Genomic DNA, 19,509 nt, shown 5'->3' on the forward strand with positions numbered 1-19,509 from the left:
CTTTTTCCATATAATTTCACAAAAATATACTTTGCAGAGCTTCAGCCTCAAAGCTGTAATGGCGAGCCTTACATTTCATGCATCCGGGACCCATTGCGAGGCCTGCTGATTCAAAACCAGTGCACTCTGCTGCGTTCATGCGGGTCTGACAAACAGCAGTGGGGAAGTTGTCCTCAGCAAACTATCTACAAGGGACACAGCCATCTATTTTTTTCTAATGGAAAATGTCTCCACAGATAAGGAAATAGATCATTTAACTAACCCGGATTCATTAGCTAAGGTTGATGTTGCTGCTGATGGTGTTGTTAATGTCCCACAAAATTAATCTAACAATAACCAGTAGCTCCTTGTTCACAAATTACACACTATAAATTTGAGGTGTGCTAGTAAAACTGCTGAGGGCCATCTCCTAGCAAGGCTGGAAAATACAGGTTTGTGATTAGACGGCACTGGAAGGAGAAACCAAAATACTGATGTCTGTGTTTTGCCCAGTTGGGACACTGGGAAAGCAATATTTTTGCTTAGTGAAGGACTCTGGGGCTTTTTATGGGTAGATCTGAGGGTCTCAGGCTGGATTCTATTGAAGGAGCCCTCCTCTCCCAAACAAGGGTGTGTATAAAAGAACTTTTCCCCATGATACCACTGGCTTCCTCTCTGAATGTCAACAACAGGAAATAAGTTCAATATTCACATCTTAGGAAAGCATGACCAAGAAATGGCAGTACTAACCTCATCTATAGCTTTCTTATAGCTCTGTGGCAAGAGGAACCCAATTCAGAAGAATCCACAGTCAGGGAAAAGCCAGAAGAAAAGAAGCAGGTTAGACACAAAATTGGCATTGTTATTAGAAAACTGATACAGACAGACAGGCAAGGAAAAGCTCAGGCCAGAACAATACAAATCCCCTTTGTTATTACTTAGCAATTCCCCAACTTTAAGATGCAAAAACTAGTAGTTGAGATTCATTCACAGGACAGCATCTAAGAAACTTAAACCAAGTTTAAGTTTCAGCCAGGTTGCACTTTTTCCTTTCCTTTCCTTTCCTTTCCTTTCCTTTCCTTTCCTTTCCTTTCCTTTCCTTTCCTTTCCTTTCCTTTCCTTCTTTCTTTTTTTTTTTTAAATTTAGCTCTTTTTTTTAATTAGGTATTTTCTTCATTTACATTTCAAATGCTATCCCAAAAGTCCCTCATACCCTCCCCCACCCACTCTCCTACCCACCCACTCCCACTTCTTGGCCCTTGTGTTCCCCTGTACTGGGGCATATAAAGTTTACAAGACCAAGGGGTCTCTCTTCCCAATGATGGCCGACTAGGCCATCTTCTGCTACATATGCAGCTAGAGACATGAGTTCTGGGGGTACTGGTTAGTTCATATTGTTGTTCCACCTATAGGGTTGCAGACCCCTTTAGCTCCTTGGGTACTTTCTCTAGCTCCTCCATTGGGGGCCCTGTGTTCCATCCAATAGCTGATTGTGAGCATTTCTTTCATCTATCTATCTATCTATCTATCTCATCTAGGTATTTATCTAACGTATCTATCATATCTATCATTTATCTATCTATTTGAGGCAATGTTTCATGTATCCTAGATTGGCTTTGAACGTATTATTCAACAGAAGATGACTTTGAACTTCTGGTATATACTGTCATGTCTGTTTTATGTGGTGCTGGGGATTGAATCCAGGGCTTCAGGTGGGCAGAATGAGCACTTAACCAGCTGAACTACATCCTTATCCCAGATCCTTTCTTTCTTTAAAGCTACTTGGTGTTGGGCCCAAAGGAAACTCCACACCCCTAAACTGTGGCACCCCCACCAAAGTAACCATATCCTCACCACTGTGAGAAGGGACAAATGGCTATCCGTGGTGTCTGTTTGCATACTGAAGGGCATGCTGTCCTCCAGGCTCCCTCAGTCTTACAACTACCTGTGGCTATCCTAAACTGCTCCAACCCATGGGCTTCCCTTCCCCTCCTTCTCATTCCCATATAACCCCATCTTTTCAGCTGTGTGCTCTTTTGTCTTCCCCTCTCTTGCCCCTCTCTCTTGGTCTCCTTTCTCCCTTGCCCTCCTTTCATGACCTAGTCCAGTCTTCTGGCCATTACTATTTCCTCTTTCTGCTTTGGACCCTTCCAGATGCCTCTGGCAATTCTATTCTCTTAGCTACAATGAAAACCTTCCCCTCAACCATAACTTGGAGCTGTCCTGTCCTTGGTTTATACATTTGATGCTAAAACCCTCCGTTTATACACTTGGGTCCTTCATTTTCAAGCAATGAAGCTGGAATGTCAAGTTGCCAGGTTCTGTGTCACATCATACTTATTACGTTTTGGTCCAGAAAAGATAGTCCATAAAACATGACAAGGAGCTGAAGACTGTAATTATAGTCCATGTGAAAGCCAGCATGGAGACTGGATGAAGCAACTCATAGGAACAACCCAGGTTTCCTAACTGCTACTTTTAACATCTTTTCTTGGCAAAGTAATGAGCAAATATTGTGCGATGGTGTGAGCTAATTTCTTTCCTTTTTCCTAGAATGGTGATGAGCAACAAAAGCCCCCAGAGCAGAGGAAGCAGCCTAAAATCCACTCCGTACCTTCCTCGTCATGAATGACTGTCTTCTAGATGTGTTTAGCACACAGTGCTCTTATTCATCTCCCAACTTTTGCTTTGAGTCATAAAGGCAACCCTAACTACATCATCTTGGGAATCCCCAGGTAAAGGAAGAGTTCCAAATCCTTAGAAAGAAAAGCACTCACAGCTGGCCGACTGGGTCGCGTGATGTCTCTGGATTCTTCTGGTTTCACCTTGGAAGGCTCATGGGGGAGCACGGGCGATCCTTCGGACTTACTGTTGGCTAGAGGAGAGAACAGGAACACAGCTATTAGAAAAGCCTGTCTCACATTCTGAGGGAGTGACTAAGGAAAGCCAACTCACGAGGCAAACCTATATGTATCCATGGAAAAATAATAAATGCTCAGAAGACAGAGGTAGACAATGTAGGCCTGAAGCCGAGAAGTCAACAGTAAAACTGAGACTCTTCCGTGAGCACTGGACTTGGTCACTACCGTTTACCAAGAGCTTACTGTGTCTTAGCCACAGCACCAAACGCTTACTCTGTCAATCACTGACATCCATCCGTGCTCCCACATAGTCCTATGGCTCCATTTTCTTATTCTCCTGATGAGTACAGACGGGAAGAATGACACACATAGCACAAGTTAACCATGAAGCGATGGACTTAGTTGGAAATCCTTCTGAACTTTGAATGTCCTCTTAATCATTATTTCAAATGAGCTTCTAAATTAAAATTCTAGCCTTGTTTTTCTTCTTTTATCTTCTATTCATCAGAACAGGCTATTCTGATTGAAGTTTATGAGGAATAAAAGAGTTTTATTTGACGGCATGAGTCTTAAAAGGAGATCTGAGAAGTGATCTGAGACCTTTAAGGAAGAAAGAGTGATGCGGGATCAGGGAGGTGCCGATGTTAAAGGCCCAAGAAAATAGGTGTGGAGCAAGGGTGAGGGAGGCGGCCTGCAGCCACAGAGCAAGAGGCGCTGTGGTACTTATGGCATAGGTAGAGCAGTCGGAAAGCTGAGGGTTTCTTGTTTGGCTTGAATTCCCAGGCAGAGATGAGTTGTAAACAGAAGTAGGGAATGCAGGAAAGCATGTGAGAATTAAGCCTGAGCTAGCTCAGAGAGTTAAAGTGGTATGGGTAACACTGATCTTCTTTACAAAAACTCCATGAACATTTAAAAAAAAAATTGAGGGAACTGCAGTTGTCTGGGTCAGTGTCCCAGAGACACCTAGCACTCGGAAACAGGCCACCCATGTCAGGAATAGAGAGTCAGCTGTGGGACAATCTAAGTCTCAATGCTTAGTCATGGGTGTCACATGTTAGACTTCAAGCTTAAGAACGTTGCATATACAGAGGTTTTACTTAACTGAAATGTAAATGATTAATAGAGGAGGTAAACTGTGGCTGTGCCTGCTCAAGGGGCCACGAAGGAACTAGGGGTTTTCTTCAGGAAGAGTGGCTTATCATTAATATTTATCAAATTGTATTTCAGGAAGCCTAGAATTAATTACCTGTGAGCAAATTTATCTTCTGAAGAAGATGACTCAGAAAGAGTGAATCTCAACTCGTTAGAACAGTGTTTTGCTAGGTATTAATTATACTATAGTCTTTCCATGGACTTTTTTCATTACTGAAAACTGCGTGATGCAGAATGCTTTGAATTAAATATGAGGCTATATATTTTGCTTATCTAGTAGGAACAGCCAGAAGAGTTGAACATGTGTCTTTAAGGCGAAGGTATTTCTTTCTCTCTTGTGTATTTATTTTAAAATGGTTTTTAGGGAATTTCATCTTGAGAAATACCTAAGATTATAAAACATACTAGGACCCTGGAAGGGGTGTCTGATGCCATGGGAACAAGACAGTGGGGCACATGCGATTGAAAATGAAGAATCAAACAGAAATGGACATTTGGGAAACTGGATGGTTCCCAATATTTTGCAGTCACAAATACTTGGTAGTAAGACAACTACATGGAGATTTGTCTGGAAATTGAAATTTTAGATAGATATACAGGATTGGTGGTCACACTCTGATGTCACATGCACAATTAGGGATGGTAGTTCAGTCCCTCAGGAGACACAAGCACAAGCCAGCAGATAATTTTCAGTATCATCTACCAGTGGCCACCCTGCTGCCAGAGTCAGACAGTAACCGTCTTTCTGAGCTGGCTTTCCTCCCGGGTGTGATAGAATGGAGCACTTTACCCCGCACTCTGGACCGCTCACTAGATCCTGCTTGTGAGCCAGGTTGAGAGCCTCCTTGGGAGCTGGGCTGGGAGCTGGGAGTGCTGGAGCTGGAGGAACTGCCACTGCTGGTTCGCTGTAGGGAACTCTCCAGGACTGGCTCTGTCCTGCGCAGATCAGGGTTGCTGCGGGCATGGGAGAATACAAGGGTTGCACGTCAACACGCAAACATACAAGGCACTCACTTAACAACTCAGAGATAAACAAGACTTTAAATATAAGCTGTGGAGGACCTGGATAGACATTAAAAGGAAAAACGCAAAAAAAGCCATGTATAGAAACACTCAGCAGCACTTTACATTATTAAAATGGTTTTCTCAAAAAGAGGAATGGTAGTCAGCTACGGAGGGTGTGGAAAAGGAAACCCTTGTACTCTGTTGGATGCAAATTAGCATATTCACGATGGAAAATTTTATGGGGAGTCCTCCAATAATTATAAAAAGACCTATGCTATGACCTGACAATTCTGCTTCTGGGTATGTATCTGGAGGAAGTGAGGTCTCTGTGTGAAAGAGATGGATCCACTCACGGTTGCACACTATCTGTAACAGCAAAATTCAGAATCAACGTATAGCCACTGATGCACTAGTAGGTAAAGGCAATATGACATGGCTGTACACATGTAGCACATACATATTCTGTACATATGTCAAGCACATGAGAAGACATGCACTGCATGAATATATGGATCTTGTATATGGATAGGCACAACTCAGAGTCACAGAATGTACAATGTGGATCAGCAGCAGCTGATAGAGTTTGGTTTGGAGACAATGGGATGCAAGCAAAGAAAGGTTTCAGTTAGATAGGATGAGCAAGCTTTAGAAATTCGTTGTACACTGTGATGCCTTTACTTAATATGTATGCTTAAAGCAGATCTCATTTTATAGAATACTGCAGTACCACAGCCAGGTTAAAGCAGATCCTAAATGTTTTTGTTACAAAACCCAGTAACTGTTTAAGTTAAGTTATATGTATGTATGTGTGTATGTATATGTGTGTGTGTGTGTACACACACATATACATACATACATACACACATACATACATACATACATACATACATACATACATACGTGTGTGTGTGTGTGTGTATCACATGGTACACATAAATACATGTAAATTTTATCTTGTATACATTAATAAGGTGGTTGTGGGGTAACAAGGGAACTTGGAAGCCAGGCTTTCCTGGTGTAGCTACAGCCAGATGCTGGGAGGTCACGGGATGAGCTTCACACTCAATTCTTGGGTCATCAGGCTGGAGCACTAGCTCTGAGATGAGGAGCCATGAGAGGAGGCCATCCTTTAAACAGTGCCCCCAGTATTCATTGTAGAGAACTTGAAATCTATGAAAGGGGAAATATGAGGAAGAACCCATGCAATTCCCAAGCCAGGAAATAGTCAACTATATTTTACTATTTGGCAAATTATCAAAGATTCAATTTTATTTCTTACTTTTTCTCTCCCTAACACTGTAGAGGAAAAACAGGCACTGTGAGCACTTTCTTATGCTCTGAAGAGTTCTGGCTGCAAAATAACCCATCAGATGGACAAATTAGTCTGGTAATTCGTTCTCCTATTAGTCATCCCAACAATTGCCTTGGCAGATAACAAAGAACTAGCCATCTATCTTCACACTGAAACTCAACTCTGTTTTTTATGGTATTGGAATTCTTGGTTGAAATGGCCTGAACTCTGTGAACAAACATATGTATGCAAATATATAAAGGTACTTTTCACTGTAGTCTATATGATCATCTTTCTCTTTAAAATTTTGCTTGTCCACAAGTGTATATGTATACACACGTGTGTGTGTGTGTGTGTGTGTGTGTGTGTGTGTGTGTGTGTGTATGCAGAAGCAGGTGTCAGGCTCCCTGAAGCTGGGGTTGCAGGTGGTTCTGGGTTCAGTGTGGATTCAACATCCACCTCATGTTGACCTTTATTGACCACAAAGAGCAGTCTGCATCTTCTTACTCAGTATTATCCTAGGAAGAATGGTCAGGCAGTTGAGATAGGTCAGTGCCAGGATACAGTGCATGTGCTCTGTGACTCTAGCTAGGCACACAGTTCCTTTTCTTCCTGCTTAGCCTCCTCCAGTGCCTACCTCCATCACCTGGACCTACATCAAATGAAGAGGGAAGGCCAGCAATTCTGGTTGCTGACGTTTTTATGATTTTGTTAAACAACAACAACAAAAATAATGAACAGCACAGTTGTTTAGAGGGGAAAGCAAATAGAGCACCCATCGCCTCTATCACTTGCACCATCTCTCATTCTCTACACTCCAAGAACACTGTTGTGAGTGGAGATATGCAGTGCTGTGGTGCAGACACAGCAAGGTGCTGTTTAAAATGTGTTATTTTGCTTTCATTTGATCTGGCTCGCTCAAGAGCATGGAGTGTGCACCAGGTTCTGGGCAATGTGTTGGGTGTTGGATGTGTCCCATATAGAGTTGACAATAACAGGGCCCTCATACTAAGACATCTGTAATCGTACCCTACCAATGGCCTTGCCACAAAATATCCAATGTTGTAAGCAAAAAAAAAAAAAAAAAAAAAAAAAAAAAATGCATGCGACTTAATCTTTTTTGTTTGTTGATTTTTTTAAAAAGATAGCTTCCAAAAGCAATGAGCTTCATTGTGGTTCTACACACAGACTTTTAAACCACACATCTCATTTTGTAGTAATGTATTGGCACAACTCGTGGTTTAGTAGAAGTGGCTAGCAACCATGGTTAACTTCGTGGTGAACTTTATGTAAAAGCAGTCATATCTCACAATTCATTAATATTGATGATAAAAATTTAGAATTTATGACAATAATACAGCATTTGTAGATGCTAAGTCAACTTAACAATAAGGCCAGCTTCAGAATGACTGTTGGTGAAGCTCATGAGAATCAAGAATTCTTTCTATAATAATGGCATTCTTTAATGGACAGTAACTATTCTTGTGGGAACTTTTTGTATCTAAGGGATTGAAATAAATTTAGATCCTAAATGCAAGTACCCCTAAATTAGAAAAATACTTAAAATGAGCAGAGTCTCTTTCCTAAGTATCTTATGTTATAAACTTGTTATTTTTCATAGAAAACAATCATCTCTAGTCCTCAAATAATGACTTTTCTTCCCCTGCTCTCTTTTATCAAACAGTGGTGGTCAGGGAGTTAATAAGTTCTCAAATTATTTGTCATTAAACATATTACTAACCAAATAGTTTGTAAATTGAGAGTGGTAGAGGCATTAAAGTTACTTATACTGTTCTGATTCTGTGGGATAATGATGATGTCACCCTCTTGGTTTTTAAGAAACTATTGATAGAAGTGTGGTGCTACATGCTTTAAAATGTTCTCTGCCGGGGCTGGGGTGTGGTGACAGTATTCAGGTACTTGATCTATTTAGCTTCCCTTTGATGCTTCAGTCAAAATCTTGTTAACTGACATGTAAACTGAGCCTTGCATCAGGAAGAAGTTGAGAGAAGGCCAGGCCAGGAGATGTACAGTCAAGTGACATCACCATGGCAATGAGATACAGGTTGTAGAGACAATAGTTAGCAGGTTGTAACCCTGAAAGCTATGTAAATAGCGACTGTAAATGCCATTGGTGTTTGGGGAAAATTCATGCACATTGAGGGATCATAGGTGGTATTATATAGAAGTGAGACACACTGGGACTTGGCATAGTATCAGAAAGGCTGGCATAGCCCTAGTGGAGACCAAAGCTGGTGTTTTTCTTGTGCATATAGATGGATGTTAAGAAGAGCCATCAGGATGGATCATCAGGTCTATGGTAAGAGACAGGAAGTGCAGATCAGAACAAAAGGGTGAGTTGGATGGTACTAGCTCTTAATGCTGTCTGCCTCCATCCTGGGCCCAGTGTGGGTGCCTAGCTAGGGGAAGAGGATGAATAGACAGAAGGCTGTGGGCATGTTAGGACCCTGGCTATTTACAGACCTATCTGGGATGTGTCTTTGATGAAGCTTGGAAAGCTTGCTCTTCTTCCTGTGTGAGGCTAATTAGATCCCATGAGCACTTGATTCCTGACTTGGGCCTCATTAGCACAAGCCCTTTTCATGCCAGCTCACCATCCCAGGTGCTGAGCGTATTAAGTTGCTATTCTTACTGCTGCACACTGAAAGAAATACTTAGTGTCTGTAAAACCAACCAGGGAAGCAGGGGGACTTAATGGTTTTTTTCTACCTTTATTTTTTTTTCTTAAAAATATTAGTAATGTGAGCAATGTCATATGATATTTTTCTCTTTCTTGTTATGTATGTGTGATTTGCCTTATGGGCTGCGGGCTCTCAAATACATGTTCATAGAGGTTCAACTTCCAAATTCCACTAAATAATAGATTTCTCTTGTTCACATATTAACCAGGACTACTTGGATCTAAGCAGGAAACAACTTCAAATTATCCAAATACATTTCTTTAAATGCTAAATTTAAGTTCACGCTTCTTCTACCCAGCAAACAATGACAAACATTGAAGGAATATGTGGCAATTATCCTATCTACTTGAACTTTGTAAAAAGTCAAAACAGAAAATGAGGATTACAATATGATTTTGTGTCCAAAGCCTTGGGCCAAGTCTTTAATTAACTGGCTGACTGCCAAAATTCTCTTTACATTGTTCTTTGGCAAGAAAAAACAAGTCATAAGAAGAAAGGTTTGGGATGGAACAGGGAATTATTTTCTGAGGTTAATCATTTAATCATTTTTTGGACTGTTTCTGAATTAATTTAAATCTTTTCATGTTTTAAAAGTACTTGTTTGAGCATATTTTAATTTGTCTTAAGAAGGATTAATGGATCAAACTAAATCTTAAAGAGTTGAGAAGTTTTAAAACAGCGATAGTTCTACATGATTTATTACAATCTTTATTTCCTCTCCTGATCACCCTCAATGAGACCATTGCATCCAGGAGCATGCGGGGCCTGTGTGTGCAGCTTAAGCAACACTCAGTTTCACAGGGAGGAGGAACCTCTCGGGACACTGGGCTGCCACCTACTTTTACCTCTAGAAGGGGAGCTGATAAAAGTATGAGATGATCCTGTTCTAGTTGAGAGGGGAACATTTGGGATACAAAAAAGTTCCATACAATCACATCCTTTCAAAGACGGTGAAGGCAGTAGGGTAGACGCCAGTGCCTTCAGGATTAGGAGGGACTCTCATCACACCTATAAACTACAGAGTGAGAAACTCAGAGACAAAACATGTCCTGCCAGTAAGTCAGGGGTTCCCCAGACAGGCTACCCGAGTTCAAATCTTAGTCCTGCCACTTCCTCTTTGACACTTGGGGGAGTTTGTTTAAGCTTGGATTATTTCAACTCCCCATGTTTAAAATGAGAGTGATGGAAGCCATTGCTTTAGAATCACTATATGGTTTTAATAGTTTAATAGTTGAATAGGTTTAATAGGTTTTAATATCTGTAATGCTAGTTGGCAAGATGGCTCAGCGGGTAAAGATATTTGCATCCTATTATGGTGACCTGAGCCCAATCCCTGGATTCTACTGATAACCAACTCTGCCCAGGTGTCTTCTTACTTAAACACACACACACACACACACACACACACACACACACACACACACAAATAATTTAAAAATATTTGTGATACAATAAAAATACTATGACATAAATATAAGTGCTCCTCCAGAGGTGTTTATTAAATTCTGAAATAAATATAAATTGCCTCAAAAACATAAGGCAAGGTACTGGAAAGCCTGCCACAAATGAAAAAAGGGTCTCAATTGGCTTGTAGCTCGCCATAATTAACTGGGCTGGAAGAGCAGGAAGCCCCAGGAATCCTCCAGTCTGTATCCACTGCTGGAATTCTAAGCATATTACCACACCTGCTATTTTTACTTGGGGTCTAGGTATAAAACTTATGCTTTAAATAAGTAAATTTATATACCTACTCCAAAGCAAGATAAGAAAGAGAAGCAAGACCTCATTTGTCTCCAGTGACATATGTAGCTCAAAGAGCATGAGGTACACTTGGACCTATGGGCCATGGAGTCAGACCCTGAACACTTAGTCCCAAGGCCACATATAGTCTTGCACATAGCAATTCCTTACCACCAGAGAGCTAAATGCTGGCAGGATTCTGGTATGGCTATTTCTATGGCTTATTAATGTGTTCTCCACTTTGTAAATATTCATTCTTCCTCACCTGCCCAAGGCAATCTAATATATATCAGAGATTGTCTCACTACTGATCAGCTGGGGGAGTTCAGGGCTAGAAGAAGAAATGAGATGCTGGAGATTCAGCCAGCTGACACAGAGGTGAACAGAGGAGTAAGGTAGAACTAGTCACGTGGCAGGACGTAGGCTAGTTAGTTGGGTAAGCCTAAGCTATAAAATACTAAAAAAAGAGTCTGTGTCACTATTTATATCACTGGCATGTCTGAGTAGGTGCTGCTATAGAAATAAAAGAAATATTGACCAACTATAAGAAATATAGCTTAGAAGTATTGTTTCACATATATATGTATGTGTGTGTATATATATATATGTATATATATAACATATAATATACATATATATATATATATACACACTTAAAAACACACACACACACTTAAAGTCTTCATTAATGGATTATCATCCTTTGATAGGTAGCAAAAGAACTATGAGGAATAATGTAGGAGGCATGAGCCCCAGTTTGGATGCCCTGTGAAGTTCCTTTGTATGCCTAGGGTTTGGCCATAGGACCTACTATGATACAAGGAAGATAACTCAAGCAAAGGCTTCAAAAACCCTGTGCATTTGGTGGGTGTTCCTTTGAAGTTCTGACGAAATAGGCAGCTCAGAGAAGTGGTGTGAGTGATCTCAGATCAGCAGAACTTTGTGGTTCACTTGCAGACCGGTGACAAGTAAATGACAGCCAACCCCACCAAGTGTTCAGGCTGCTTATTTTATGGCAGAGGTGAAGGAACTCAGGGCATCTCCCAAGACGGCACAGTGAACACAATGCTCATTGTGCAAACACAGTGACCTGAATTTAGAGCCTCAGTAGCCACCTGAGAAGTGCAGCAGCACCATTTGTAATCCCAGAGCTGGGGAGGCAAGGGCAGCAGGAGCTCTGGAGCTTCTTGGCTAGCCACCCTAGCTGCATCAGTGAACTCGGGGCATAGAGAAAGATGCTGGACATTGATGCCTATACATACCATGGCAAGCTGTGGCAGTCAGAGGATAGCTTTACAGGCTTCCCTCCTTCTAATTTTATACAGGTTCTGGAGATAAAACTTGGCTTGCCAGGCTTATATGTCGCTTGTCTTTAACTGCTTTCCTGAGCCATCTCACCAGCCCAGTGACTCACAGCTTATGTGCTCGTCAGGTAGTCATGAATACTAGCCAAAGCAAGGTTGTTCTGCTGGTTGTCTCCCAGGAAGATTTGGGGTTCTCCACTCTCTCACCCCAAATCTTTATGATGTGTACTGTAGGTGAATAGCTGCAACCTCTTAGCTCCCACCTCTCTACTGCAAGTAGAAAAACGCTGGTCATCTCTCTCAAAGTCTACATTCTTTGCACAAAATGTAGAATTTGAGTGTTTCAAGGGAAACCACCTTCACCTTTTATAAATTACTGGCCATAAAACACCCATTGTCTTAGGCCCTCATGTCATTAAAACAATTCAGAGGAGTCAAACAGCTGCTTCTTGCTTGCCTATAAGAGCAAGTCTTTCTTTTTTGGTTGACAGCATAAAAAAATACTTCAAGCTTGGATGATGCTTGAGCTAAACAGCCAGATTCCAAGCAACTGGCCTAATGAAAATATCTTCTAGGGCCGGTTCAACAGATGAGGAGGTGCTGATAACGGGATAAGAAGAATGGGGTTGATGATGCTCAGTCTGCGTGCAGTGCTAGCATTCTCTGTTCCCTGGCCATGGCACCTTCGAGTTAACCTGGGGCTGCTTAGCCACACAGCTAGACACAGATCTAGCAAGCCCCAGAGGAGTTTCACAGACTCCAGACTCTGACAATTTGTATCTCTACTTAGAATGAGGCTGGAATCTTTTTTCTCCTGAGATTCTAAGTAGAATCCTTCCTCCTTTAGGGAATGATCCCTTCCTAAGGCCTTTCAAGGTAAGAGCAGAGTGAATTTGCTAAGAATTTTGTATACAAGCAAAACAATAAGCCCCTGTCCTCTTTTCCCTTCCCCACTTCATGGACTTTCTCTCATCATGAACAGAATGAAGAAGAAAGCAGCCTGCCCTAATGTGTCCTTTTTATAGACCAAGCAGAGGCCGCTTGCTATTTCAGTGACTCCTAAAAAAGGATGTATTCATCATGACAAATCCGAGGGAAACTTGATGAACGACAGCAACAAACAGCATCTGTTGCCACATAAAGTCTGCCCAGATACTGTGTAGATACTGCCTACTTCCCAGCATCCTTTGAGATCTCTGCCCCATCCAGTGAAAGTTGAATGCAACCTCCTGATTATAGGAATATGCATAGTAGAAGGAAAATTCTGGAAGAACATAGAATAAATCATGGAAGTATGACTAAATTTCAGAGACCCTCTATAATGCCACTGAGGATGCCTTCCTGATCAAAACTGGTCCTGTAAGTACCAAGCTATAGAATTCCTGCAGCAACTTACTGTTTCCCCAGCAAGACCTTTGTGATGTCTCAGTAGTTCTTGGAGCACACTTCTTGACCTGGTGCTACAATTCAACTCGGATTTTGTACTTCTGGCTCTGTGAATAGGGTCTCTGAGACAATGGTTTGCAATGCTGCAACTGTGTCTGTGATTCTAAGTTTTTACCCAGATTTTAAAACCTGTCATATCAAAGTTATTGAAAGGCCACCAGTCTAGATGACAAGCACATAGGCTTCAAAAGTGAAGAAAGGATCAGAGACATAGCAGGCATCTCGGATAATCGTGGTGATCTCCTTCCCCTTACCTTGCTCTGATGGGCTGAGATCCAAGTCTGGGGCCCAAAGCACTGCCATTGCCAGGGGAATTCTTTCTGGCTAGTGCTGGGGATATAGAAGTTGTTCTTTGAGGCACCTGGAAGATAAACAGAATTCAGAACCATTTCCCGGAACACAGTGTAGGCAGGCTACTGTCTGAGGAGCCTCTTCCTCTCCGAAGACTGGATACAAGTTACAGACAGTGCCTCATCCATGAAAGAACTGTCTTTCATGCTTCAGTGAAAGAAACAAAGCCAAAGGAGGCTCTGCTGTCAAAAGTCAAGAGGCACATTCCACAACCAGAAGGCCATTTCCATCTCAGAAACAAAAGTCAGATTGCACTCATGATGTTGGACTATTGAGCTAGAAGAAATTACCTCTTGTTTGGGCAACAGTGGGAGCTAAGAGAAACCTCTTTGGAGTGACCTTACTCCCTTGAAAGTGGCATTAGGTGGGGGCCATGCAGAGGGAGTCACATTTAGCTCATCTTAACGAATAGATTATGAACTCTAGTGAAAAACTGGAGTATTTGTCTAGATCCCGGACAATAAATCACATACCGGGGAGCCTAGAGAATCTATTACTGTATTATTCAATTTTAATATTTGTGTCCGTGTGAGTCCATGTATGCTATGCATGTATGTATGCACATATAACATGTAAGTTCTGGGTGCTCATGGAAGCTGGAAGAAGACATCAGATCTCCTAGAACTGGAGTTACAGGTGGTTGTGAGCCACGCAATGTGTGTGTGGGGAAATGAACCAGGGCTCTCTCAAGAGCAGAAGAGCTCTAACCACAGGCAAGTTCTGCAGGTCTTCTCTCTCATAGAATATGAAAACATAGATGGTTTTACTTCCTAAGCAAATTAGTACTGTCAATCAAAAACCCAAATAATGTGTGTTTTGTTAATTAGTAAATGTTATTGTATATAAAACAAAATTAATATTGAAAATACTGGAAGGGTCTTCAAAATGCCCATTTAAATATTAAAGAGTGGGAAGCAGCATTAATCTGTATTACTTGCTCAACTGGGTAGAACACCAAGTAGAACTCCAATGTGTCTCCTCTCATAAAGCATACAAACACAAAGCATAAAGATTCTGGGACTGGGTATTGTACAACGGAAATCAATTATTTGCAAGAAACATGAATATTAATGCAGAAGATTACTGTCAATGTGTTATCCTTCATCTGTTTTGAAAAAATATGATTCGTTTTGGTGGAATCAAGGAAGCAAAACAAAATGGCCAAGTTGGTCTAACTCCTGTTCAGATTAAGCACTGCTGTTGTTATTTCTCCCTCTCCTCTTTGCAAAGAAAACATCTGGAGAGGGCTCAATGACTGGCTGAAACCTGAATATTTAAATGTACCTAACATTTCTTCCTAGCTTTATACAGATCAAGTTTTTAAAGAGTGGCTAAGTAAGACAATTCCTCTTTCGGGTCTTCAGCTCTTGTGTATAGCTTATTTCTCACAATGAAGTTCTCTAAGTAACCACTTAGATGGGATTTCTGAGTCCCCCTGAAGACCACAGCACAGGCACTGTTTCATTGTCAGAATAATGGGAATCCTGTTGTGACCCCACTGGAGAGGGAAAAGGTAATACTTTGTAAATCATTAAATCCACTTTCTCTTTCATGGAGTTAGTAGTAACTGTTTTCTGGAAATCTGGGATATTACAATTGTCACAGCTCTGGATGCTAAGCACAGTGGGAAAGATTCATGGACCAGGAAGAATATGGTGCAAACTATCTTCAGCATTTCAAAGACCTCCAGGTTGACAGTAGACAGATGCACAGCCACATTCCAGAACATTGCTTGGAACAAATAACAGCTTAGTAATATGAGATAAAACCAAAGCACTCAGGGTTGTTCTGTAGGAACACTAGTAGGAAAACTAGTCATTTCTCTGTAAAGTTCAACCCTCTGTAATTAATTTGAGTCTGCAAATACATATAGTACCCCTTACCCTAAAGGGAGCATTCCTTAAGAAGAGCTAAGTAAAATGCTTAAAGACAAGGCCAGCCTGTCTGTGCATGTATGTGTGTTTTCACATGTGTATACATGAGTGTGACACTGTGTGTGTGTGTGTGTGTGTGTGTGTGTGCATGCACGTGCATGCACCTATGGAGGTCAGAGGTCAATGCTGAGTATCTTTCTCAATCTCTCCCTCTCCTTCCCCTCCCCCTCTTCCCCCTCTGCCTTTCTCTGGCTCTGTTCTGTCTCTCTGGCTCTGTTTCTGTCTCTGTCTCTCTAACCTGCTGTCTCTCCATCTCTCTGTCTCTGTCTCTATGTCTTCTATCTCTCTTTCTGTGTGTATAACAGGGTCTCATTGAACCTGGAGCTCACCAATCTAGCTAGACTCTTTTGGCTAAGGATCTTCTTGCCTCCACATCCTCAACACCAGGCTTAGATGCACAAGTCACCATGCCTGGCTTTTACTTGAGTGCCAGGGACCTGAACTCAGATCCTCATGCTTGTATGACAAGCATGTTACTGACTGAGTCATCTACCCAGTCCCCATACCATTTTCTGAACCCTTGAAATCTGCTCAAGTTTTTTGTTGTTAAATATAAGAGTAAGCACATTTTCTTTTATTGATTTGGTTTGTCTAGCAATACATGCAATGATCACTGAAAATACCCACTAGTCTATTGGCTAATGTGGACAGGAAAATGGCCTAGAATGTTTGGTGTTGAGAGTTATAATTCTGTTTTAAGACATACTTCTCTGTCTTTGTCCCCTTGGGAAGATGAAGATCAGAAATGATTAATGACTAGCCAAGACTTAGCTTAGGAAGAGACACATGTGAGAAGGAAGGTGTTGTTGCACGGTCAAATTCTCTAAACTGTAAAAGGGATGGAATGGTGGCACATGGTGGCAATGGCAGCAGTGACACAGACACCCAGCAGCACTGATGCTACCTTTGGTGGAATGTCTTCTTCCTGTCGTAACCAAGAGCTTCTGTCAAACTTCTCAATTCTCGTGGGGAGAGGAGGGTTTTCTGAGGTGGGATCCGAGTTCTGGCGTGGCATCTCGACCCGGTGAGAGGTCACATTCAGAGCCTCCTGGAACCCAGACAGGCCCTTTGTAGGTTGCTCATGTACTGACTGGGAGGCCGTCAAGGCAGGTCCCTGGGATTTGACAGCTACCAGCTGCGGGATCTAAGCACACAACACAGGGGCAGCATTATTAGAAGCCCATAGGTTAAAGGGACAAAAAGATCTGTATGCAAGAATTGAATCCATCAGAGCTACGACAGGGCAGTTTTCAGTTAGCAGTAATCACACTTGGGATACACTTCACTGGCAGAGATACTCCTACTATTCAAGGCTGCAGAGAGCACATCTGGCAACCCTTCAGAGTCTTTAATTTAGAAAATTTGTAGGGCTACCTCAGGGTTCCTGGAAACAGGTTCAGTTTGGTTTTGTCTGGAACTGCTAAGAAGTAAGGAAGTAGTATGGTAGCAGTAACAATTATTTTTATTCAATATTTCCTGGACAGCAACACAAGATATTTTATAAGCTATCCCAACCTCCTGCCTGTAAAGTCCTTAGCTTTGGCTTTAGATACAATTGTTCTATGAAATAAGAATACTCTAAATGTCTTTCCTTCTGTGAATTCACAAGGTTGAGATAACCATCCTCCTTATTTGAGATATGAGCAATCCCAGGTACAAAGAGATTAAACCACATCCTAAATTTTACAGCTGATAAGCTGGAGTCTGAGCTGGAACCCTGAGTTCTACTCCAAGAGTGCATGCACATTCATCTAACCTTGGTAGTGTGCTCTTTCTCCACCCACCGTATGGGATGTGTGTGTGCGCGGATGCACATGTATGTGTGGAAGCCAGAGGTGTCATCTTCAGAATGTTTACCCAGTTTATAGTCTGTCTGTGTGTCTGTCTGCCTGTCTGCCTTTTCTTCCCTCCCTCCGTCCCACCCTCCCTTCCTCCCTTCCTGAGACAGGGTCTGCTTGTAAAGTTCAGGCTGGTCTAGAAGTCAATGTAGTCATGACTGGCCTTTAACAACTCTCAGAAATCCACCTGCCTCTGTCTTCTGAGTGTGGGGATTAAAGGCTTGTGGCATACCTGTCTTTCACTTTGTTTAAGACATCGTTTCTCACTGGCTTCGAACTTGCAATTTCACTAAGCTGCCTGGTCAACAAGCCCTAAGGTAGATTCCCCTAACTGCCTCCCCAGTGCTACGATCACAAGCCTACACGACCATGTCTGGATTTTATGTGTGTTTTCTAGGGATCGAACTTGGGTTTTCAAATGGAAAGCACTTTATCAAATGGGCCACCTGATTTCCACAGGACTGGATGTCCCCACTAAAAACACACACCATTTCCAGGTATCAGGATGCTTCTTTGGCACTCAGGCAATGTGGTACTGTTGTTCATGTAGGAATAACTTTTGGGATTTTTATCTGACCTCTTAAGAAAAAGCATGAAAATCTAGGGTGCAAGGGATCCCTCCACCTGTGCTGCATTTTGTGAATACTGAAGCCTGTCCTCTACCTCTGGGTGTATACTGCACACATGGGAGCCCGGGTCCATCCATAGGTTTAGCTCACATGGATCATGGCTGGGAAAAAAAATCTAGAGTGCTTCCTGACTAAACAGCTCATTCAAGCAGTCTCGACTTCCTATCGGTGTCATACAAGGCCCTGCCAAACCCACTTTGGTCTACAGTGCCTATTGGAATGTCACAGAGACATGCTGGAAGAATCCTCAAAGCTCTGTTCTGCTGAGTGTTTTGAATAGGTCTTGTAAAGTTCACATGGATGCAAATATCATTAAATACAATACATAACATTAAAACAAAAATGCATTGCAGTATCTCGTACAAAACCCACTCACCCTCACTTTAGAAGATCATTCTAGGTACTCCCTAAAACTCTGGAGCACCCGAGAAGGCTTTCCCAGAGAGGCTACTCTTAGTTCCTTATCAGTTCAGAAGGGGCAATTTCCCCACAGTGCTTTCCTTAACAAGGGAAACGTTCATTATAAGATCAAAGTAGGAGGTTTTTAAAAGAAGAGAAGCTGTTGTAAAACTCCCCTTTTGGAGCGTCTATAAAAGAGACATATATGCAGATAAAAACAACCAGAGGAAGGTATGCTGAGCAAATTGGTGCTGAAAAATCTTGCATTTTGTTCATTACCACTAACTTAAAATGCAAGAAAGCCTTGATTTTTACCATCATTCCTTTAAACTTTAATTCAAACAGCAGTTCATATTTCAAAGGTGACCTCCAAATGCACTGGAGAAGCCTTACCACAGCTGGGTGCCAGGAAGAAATGAAAGATATTTGGGTGAGAAAGGTTGGATTACTTTTTTTTTCCCCTCATGGAATTTCCATCTTCTATTTCACTTTGAATTTCATCTTTGAAGAACATACCAGAAAGCTTCTTTCTTAATAACAAAACAATCTCTCCCCACCAAACATCTTCATGCAGTGCTTCTCAGTCCCTAAAGGGCACCAGAACCAACCTGCAAGGCTTTTTAAAGACTACTGGACCCAACCCTGCATCTCTGGTCAGTAAGTCTGAAGCAGACCCAGGAATATCCATTTTTACCAAGTTCATCAGATGTTGCTGGCTGCCAGGTGAGCATGCCAGGAGAAACGCTGGCTTAGAAGGCACACATTGATTCCACCAATCCCATTTCATGTCTCCAGTTCAGATTTCTACCCATATTTCATGGAAGGGAAGAATACATGTATATTTTACCTCAAAGGTCTGTATATGAATTTTAATTCTT

At 41.7% G+C, this 19,509-nt stretch overlaps 1 protein-coding gene across 5 annotated transcripts in view; it reads right to left on the minus strand.

The window, feature by feature from the left end:
• Positions 1–19,509, minus strand: part of Tnik (TRAF2 and NCK interacting kinase) — a 403,188-nt gene that overhangs the window by 48,670 nt on the left and 335,009 nt on the right. For 3 of the 5 annotated variants that reach the window (XM_021158657.2, XM_021158658.2, XM_021158656.3), the window contains 4 exons: positions 16,670–16,909; positions 13,735–13,841; positions 4,783–4,946; positions 2,757–2,854 (listed from right to left, as the gene is read on the minus strand). In XM_021158657.2, coding sequence (XP_021014316.1) covers positions 2,757–2,854; positions 4,783–4,946; positions 13,735–13,841; positions 16,670–16,909 — 609 coding nt within the window. Of the gene's footprint in view, positions 1–729; positions 754–2,756; positions 2,855–4,782; positions 4,947–13,734; positions 13,842–16,669; positions 16,910–19,509 lie in introns of all 5 variants that reach the window. The other 2 variants (XM_029475111.2, XM_029475112.2) reach the window with 1 other exon arrangement.

Source organism: Mus caroli, unplaced genomic scaffold, assembly GCF_978045245.1.
Source record: "Mus caroli unplaced genomic scaffold, Mus_caroli_1 scaffold_3, whole genome shotgun sequence".
Lineage (NCBI taxonomy): Eukaryota > Metazoa > Chordata > Mammalia > Rodentia > Muridae > Mus > Mus caroli.